The following is a 7,674-nucleotide window of genomic DNA, read 5'->3' on the forward strand; positions in this document are numbered from 1 at the left end:
CAAGAGTTGGTAGGAGAACCCTATTCCTCCTCACAGAACTACAATTCCCAGAGCGGCTTAACTATCAATCCCTTTTCCCAGGGAACTCTGGGAGATTACTCATGGGGCTACGTACCTGTTTAACCAGCTCTTAAGCCATAAAACCTGGTGGAAAAATCTCAACCCTCAAATTCCTGTCAGTGTTTCCTGTTGGGCTTCATGAAACGAAGCACTCTGTTTGGACTGGATTTTGTATCTTTCTTCAAAATACATTTGAAGACGTACGCCGTTTCTCTGTTTCCCCACACCTAATGTGCAGTCATACAGACGGGTCTTGATTTTCTAATAACCCCCCAAAAAATCTCTGTGACTTACAAAACTCCTCCTGGCTATAGGCTTTTGTGCTCAGGCAGCAAATGTGCTATTGATTTCTGATTGCAAGGCTCTGCAAAATGATTGGATTGCTTCACAATACGCATGCAGCACCTTTTAACAATTATTGTTAAGTGCTAAGTGCATTTAGTTGAGCTGATCTATACACTCTAACAGATTAGAGGCCTATTCTTCCCTTACTTTAAAGGGAAATAATAATAATAAAAGATTTTGCAATGTATAAATACAGAACCATAGTCAGTACCCTGTCTCCTTCCAGGAAAAGTGTGACGTTGTTAAGCAAGTGTGAACTGACCATGGTTTTCCCCCTTGAAATGGGTCACAGGGTTCCATTTATTTATTTCCTTGCTGTCCTCCATCATTTAAGAAGATTTTGTTCTCCCTACCAAGGGAGTGAATGGTCCTGGCCCTACGTCTCCATCTCTAAGAACCTTCATAAGGGAAATGCTACCAGGAGAATTATGAGGGGGGTTCTTGGCCCCGTTGGGTCCAGGCACAAAAGACAGGGAGGAAGAATGGCTGCAGCTCAGTGGCAAGGCATCTGCTTTGGTCACAGAATGTCCCAGATTCGATCCCCAACATCTCCAAATGCAGCTGAGAGAGACCCCTGTCTGAAACGCTGCAGAGCCCCTCCCAGTCAGGCTAGGCAATGTTGAGCAAGGAGGACCATTGGTCTTACTCAGTAGAAGGCAGCTTCCTTCCTATGTTACGTACTAATGTCATCAGCTTTGGGGCTGCTTCCCGAGAGACAATGGAGTGTGCCTCCAGGGGTGAAGTCTAACTTCTGCATTAGCAGCACTGAAGTGACCTCCCGGGGGAGCAAGCCTGGACAGTGTGTATGGAGGTCCTGGGCTACCCAGACAACAAGACACCTACCCACACCCCAGCCTTGCTGATGTGGTCCAAAGGAAAGCAGATCAATAGGTTTGGCACCAGCTTGGCTGCAGGAGTTGCCGGAAGGAAGTGTACAAGACACCATCCGGCCATCTTTAGGACTCCACTCCAGATTTGTTTAGCCTTTTCTTCTCCAGAAGATGTCCCGCAAGGTTTAGGATCAGAGATCAATGTAGAGTGACTGAATAAAAGGTAAAGGGACTCCTGACCATTAGGTCCAGTCGTGACCGACTCTGGGGTTGCGGCGCTCATCTCGCTTTATTGGCCATGGGAGCTGGCGTACAGCTTCCGGGTCATGTGGTCAGCACGACTAAGCCGCTTCTGGTGAACCAGAGCAGCACACGGAAACGCCGTTTACCTTCCCGCCGGAGCGGTACCTATTTATCTACTTGCACTTTGACGTGCCTTCAAACTGCTAGGTGGGCAGGAGCAGGGACTGAGCAACGGAAGCTCACCCCGTCGCGGGGATTCGAACTGCCGACCTTCTGATCGGCAAGCCCTAGGCTCTGTGGTTTAACCCACAGCGCCACCCACGTCCCTAGAGTGACTGAATAGTTTCACTTAAATGTTGCTGTATGTCGAAGGAACTGTTCGTTGTTGATTCACTTACTTTTATATTGTTTTAGCAATAGTACATAGTGCATAGCTGTCAACTGTTCCCTTTTCTTGCAAGGAATCCTATTCGGAATAAGGGAATTTCCCTTTAAAAAAGGGAAACGTTGACAGCTATGCATGATGAAAAGTATACTATGTACACCACTTTGAGCACAGATGTATTTGTAGGAAATGCAGTATACAAATAAACTTGGCTATGACTAATATAGCACATACCTTTTTTAAAAAAAACACACACAAATTTAACTATCAGATAAAAATCCCTTATGCAAATATAGCAGTACAGCAGCAAAACATGCAACAGCAGCTGACTTCGTTATATTCATGTTCAAAACCTGCGATGTGCCATGCTACAGAGCAGCCATACCCAATATGGCACCCTCAAGCTGCGTTGGCTGACGAACTCCCATCAGCAGTCATGGCCGTGCTAACTGGATCTGGTGGTAGTTGTAGTCCAAAACATCTGGTGAGCACCAGGTTGGAGATGGCTGCTCTGGAGGACAAGCTAAAGTTCAATGGGACAGCCCATGTTTTACAAAGGCCTGTTTCTGAAGGCATTCAAGTCAGTAGTTGAGCAGGACAGGTCATACCGGTCCTGGTTTTATTTGTTTGTAAAAACTGCATTTTCATCCAATAAAGTAGGGTTGGAGCACTGTGGTTCAAATAAATAAGTTCCCAGATTCAGTCTACAGAACTTTCAATTAAAAATATTTTCTAAACAGAACTAGTAGATTTACTGGCAGTGAGAGGCCATAGGAATGTATTTTTTATGCCAGGTTAGGGTATTTGCTCACCTGCAGCTCTCTGGGGTCTCAGAAAAAGGATCAACACCTGTAACTGGAGATGCCAAGGATTACATTCAGAAAGTTCCATGTTCAAAGGGTGTGCTCTACCACTGGGTTATTTACTCCAGCAGAGAGAAGGAAAAAGATGTACCACTGGGCCAACTCTGCCTAAGGTGGCTTAATATACAATTCATTATAACGCCCAGAATGTTTTGAACACACTGAGTAATTAAGAGAAGAAGGAAGGCTGTATATCTGCTTGCACAAATGAAAGTCAGACACATCACACCTTCAGGTAAACATAGCTGAGCATCTTGTCATTCAGTGTGCCAAAGATCAGTCTTATCCTGTTGACCTTCAAGGATTGCACAGTCAGACAGATGCACGTCTTCTTGAAGAGTTATCTGCTTAATGAAGTGCAAATAGTCACTTACCAACTTGATGCACACCCTTTAGTGTCAAAAGCTCTGGGCACATTCCCATCAAATTGACACGGGACATGTACAATCCTAATGCCTTAAAATCAGTGGGAGAACTGCCATTGGTTTCACTGATTACACTGAGAGCGGATAATACTGAGCTAGGTGTACAGATGGACTGACCAAGTATAAAGAAGTTTCCTGCATTCCTATTTGTCTAAAGAATGAGCTTGCTTCCAAGGGATACTTCAAATATCACTGAAGGAAGGAAATGTCATCCACAGAAGCACAGTATCCAAATCAAGAAGTAATGGCGCCACTCTATTCTGCTTTGGTCAGACCACATCTGGAATAATGTGTCCAATTCTGGGCACCACCATTTAATGAGGATATCCATAAACTGGAATGTGTCTGGACTCTGGAGGGGAACAAAGATGGCGAGGAGTCTGGAGTCCATAAGGAAAGAATGAAGAAGCTGGATGTGTTTAGCCTGAAGAAGAGACAATAAGACAGCCATCTTTGAATATGTAAATAACTATTACATAGATAAGGAGCTAATTGGTTTTGCTGTTGCTCCAGATGGTTGGACCCAAACCAAAAGGCCTTTGGAAGGTGGTGGACTCTCTCCCACTGCAAGTTTTTAATCAGAGGCTGGAGGCCCACCTCTTAGACAATGTGCAGTAGTGGGTTTCCCACATGGGGAAGGAATGACCTTTGAGGCCCCTTCTAACTCTATGATCTACTTTGAAACTTAAACAATAGGGTGGGTGCAGGGTGCAGTGCATCACAAACATACAAAGCATGAGACACACATTTTTGCTTAAAGTAACTGGGAAAAAATAGGAGGAAAATTACATAGCAAACAAATATCTTTTGATATGGCCTACAAAAGTGCAAGGCTGCACAAACCTCTCATTTATTCCTTTTACAACACGCCACGGAAATGAATGGAAGTACAAGAGAGTTTGGATAAGTTGGAAAGGGGAACATTTAGCTCTGTTGAGATTTGGTTGCATCCCAGATTCCAATGTGCTCTTATGTCATGGAGCCATAAGGGCAACATCAAGGAGCAAGGGAGAAAATGAACAATGTGTGCTCTTTTTCTCTCACAACACTCATCTCACTCCGTAACCACAATTTACTCTGAATCTACAGCAAATAATGTAATCATCATCCCAGGATTAAAATCAGTTCACACACACAAACACATTTTTTATCAGGTGTCAAAAGCCAGGTTCAAGAAGCGTGTCTTCAGCACACATCAAAAACTACATAAATGTTCATCGCACATTACCAGAGCTATATTGCATTGAAGAATCCCACCAGTCCTTTCTATTATAAATTCCAGTGACCAGACTGGGGTAACAAATATGGTGCCCTCCAGATGTTGTTGACTGCCCACTGGCTATGCTATCTTGGGATGGTTAAAGTTGTGGTTCCACAACATCTACCAAATTGGCTGCCCCTGGATTAGACCCATTAGCAAGCATCAAACACGCAAAGACATGGAGTAATGAAAGGGCTGTTTTAAAACTTCGTCCATTCACTTAATTGATGGAGAGAGAGAGAGAGACTCAAATCTGAAGCCTTCTTGGCATGACAAGGTCTAATTCCAGATGTGAAGAAGATGCCGTGAAGGAAACGCATCCTTGGCACATGCCAGGGGGTAGCATTTTCATTCCTCCTCCGCATCTTCCCAGGTATGAAATCAGACAATGCCTGCCTCACACCAAGGCCCCCTAACAGGCTCTTGCCAGCAAAAACGAACACCAAACCGGAGGGCCAAAGAACTAATCCAATGAATCAAAATCAGAAATCCAGAGAGAACAGAAGTCCTCCTCTCGACTCCTCGCTCACACACACGCAAAAATGTTGCAGGCTAAGAAGAATCCAGATAAAATATGTATTTCTTTAAAGGGAGAGTAAGGACAACTAGCACATCTGCTTGATTGTACAACAGCACACTGTTGTATCTGCATGCACAAGGTCCCAGGTTCAGTTTCTGGGGTCTCCAGGCACCGCTGGCTGAAACCCTACTGTCCATCAGCACAGGGTACATACACAGTAGACAAGCAGGCAATACTGAGCACGATGATCAAATGGTCTGACTTGGCATAAGGCAGCTTCCTATGCCCTTCTGAAGTTCTTTTTTTTGGGGGGGGTGATAGGAGATGAATGCTATACCTAGCATATAAGTGCAACAGAGGATCACACATCTATGGCTCCCCCCCCACTCCATTTATAGAATGAGCCAAGAAGCCATTGCTCATGCAGTGACCTCTCTCTCCAGTGGGTGAAAGCTTGTGTGCACGTGCATCTATGATATATTCAGAGAGAGGGAGGGAGAGGGAGAGAATGAATGCATGCAAGCTGACTCCTCTGTGACAGAAAATGCATTTAATCAATTCTCCCCACCCCATAATAACATGATGCATGTAGCCTGCGTGGCTACAACAGCCAGGAGGTGCACTTGCTTCCCTCAAGAGGACTGGAAGAGATCACTAAAAGGTTCATGTGATTCCATTTCACATCATCATCAAAATGGACACTAGGAACAGTCTTTTAACATTCACACCAGAGGAGCAGCCGCTAATCCAGTTTGTTCTACCATCGCTGCATGCACATAGCAATATGGTTACGTGCGGCTTATTAGGAAAGCAACCCCCCCCCCCACACACACAAGGTTCCTTAATAGACATGCACAAAACGACATGTTCTATCTCCTCATATCAGCTCTTCTTTCTGCTACGCAGAGAGAGATGTGCTCTTTTGTTGTATGCAAACAAGCTTAACATTAAGGGTCAGGAAAGTGGCGCTGGACTCTGGAACAGGCAAGGCAACATTTCAAGAGAAACAGAGAACCGTTGCGGGGATGCGAGCTAAGATCTCTCAACAAATTTATGGCTGGAAAGAGCCTTCACGTGTGAGCCTCCGCCCCAAATACAGGAGGCTGTGTAGGTTCTACAGGGGGAGAAGTGAAAGGGAGGAACAAAATCGATTTGCAAGTGTCAAATTGGCAGCCTTCAAATTTGCAAAAGGTGACGACACCTTGCCATTTAAATCACCCTTCCATTGCCTCCACCCGAGAGAGGGAGAGCTGTGGATTGGGGATGGAAGGAGGAAATAAATGCACCATTAAAACAGATAACAAGAGGCTTGCTGGAAACAGCTGTGCGCGGCTCTTTCTCCAGAAACCCCAGCGCCTCATGCATAAGCGCCCCCATCTCCTCTGAGCAGGGAGACGCGCCTACATCAGTACGCATTCCGGAAAGGGAGAAAAAATGACTATGGGCAACCCATACCCGCTGCTTATCATTAATAACAACCTCCAGCAGCAAAGTTGTCGCGTGCTCAAATAGTAAAAGGGAGAGAAGAGGGGGAGGCGAGGAGGCAAGGTGCAAGCAGTGAAAAGGGGGCGCAGAGAAGGAGGGAGCGGAAAGGGGAAAGGTTGACCGGGTGGCCTTCTGTCCCCCCCCATTTCCCCTGCCTGCCTCCCTTCCCGGTTCCTCCTTACCCTTAAGGCTGATAGATCTATCTCGTCCAGGCTCCGAGCTGGAGAATCACTCGCCATGTTTAGGGGGATTTCTCAGCCGGTTGCAAACGGACCGAGCCCCAAAAAATTGAAAAAAGCACAAGGCGGTTTGGGAGGCGTCGGCGGCGGCTGCAACCTTGCAAAGTCGTCCGTCTGGGGCTCGGAGCGGAGGGGTTAAATGAGAGCGAGCGAGAGCGCGTCTCCTCCACCTTGTCTCTATTGCACTTCTGTCTCTTCGTGCGCTTGTGTCAATGGAGGGGAGGCAAGCCCCGCCGTCCTCCTCCGCTTCCTCCTCCTCCTCTTCCTCTTCTTCCTCCCTCTCTCCAACACCTAATGCGCTCCCCGCACCAACAGCACGGAAAGCGAGCGAGCGAGCTTCTCTTCTCCCGGAGAGCTGCTTGCAGGCGGCCCGGCGCGCGGTGCCGCTTCCTCCCGCAAGGAGCCCGGCAGCTCCTCCTGCCTCGGCTGAGCTCGCGATCTCGGGACGGTGGCGGCAGCAGCAGCAGCAGCAGCAGTAGCAGCAGCAGCAGCGCCGGCTAAAGGGCCCGGCGAGGCGGCCGGGGCGCGGGCGCCTGGGCGCAAGGCATGCTTTCTCTGCGTCGCCGGCGGCTCCCCGGGTGGCTGCTGCGCTCGCTTGCCTGCCGCGTCCTGGCGAGGCACCTCGACCCGAGGGAGACGCGAGAGCCGCGCACGCCGCCTCCTCCTCCTCCTCCTCTCGCGGCGGCCTTCCTGGGAGGAGGGAGGACAGCAGCTCCAGGGGCGGCGCCTGCGCTCCGCTGCGCGCCCAGGACTAGAAGCAGCAGCCGGGCGGCGGCGGCGCGAGCAGCTTGGGCGCGCCGCTAATGCGCGCCGTGCTTTCCCTTTAATTTCAAAGACGAACGGCCGGCCGTGGGGGGAGGAGAGAGAAGATGTTGCAAGGAAATAAGCGCCGCTCGGCCCCTCTTTGCTCTGTTTACTGGCGGCTGCTGCTACTCCAGTTGTGTCACTGGCCAGGCACTGGGAGCAACCTGCTCCTCCTGTTATTTTGAAAAAAGCCGGTGCAACAGGCTCCAAAACC

General features: G+C 48.2%; 1 protein-coding gene across 6 annotated transcripts in view; it reads right to left on the minus strand.

The window, feature by feature from the left end:
* The window catches only part of TNIK (TRAF2 and NCK interacting kinase), a 295,635-nt gene extending 288,345 nt beyond the window's left edge, over positions 1–7,290 (minus strand). For 2 of the 6 annotated variants that reach the window (XM_081862121.1, XM_081862122.1), the window contains exon 1: positions 6,600–7,277. In XM_081862121.1, coding sequence (XP_081718247.1) covers positions 6,600–6,656 — 57 coding nt within the window. In that variant the 5' untranslated portion in view covers positions 6,657–7,277. Of the gene's footprint in view, positions 1–6,599 lie in introns of all 6 variants that reach the window. The other 4 variants (XR_014156696.1, XM_081862118.1, XM_081862117.1 and 1 more) reach the window with 4 other exon arrangements.
* Between the last annotated feature and the right edge of the window lie 384 nt (positions 7,291–7,674).

The sequence above is a fragment of the Podarcis erhardii genome, assembly GCF_964252035.2.
Source record: "Podarcis erhardii genome assembly, chromosome: 5".
NCBI lineage: Eukaryota > Metazoa > Chordata > Lepidosauria > Squamata > Lacertidae > Podarcis > Podarcis erhardii.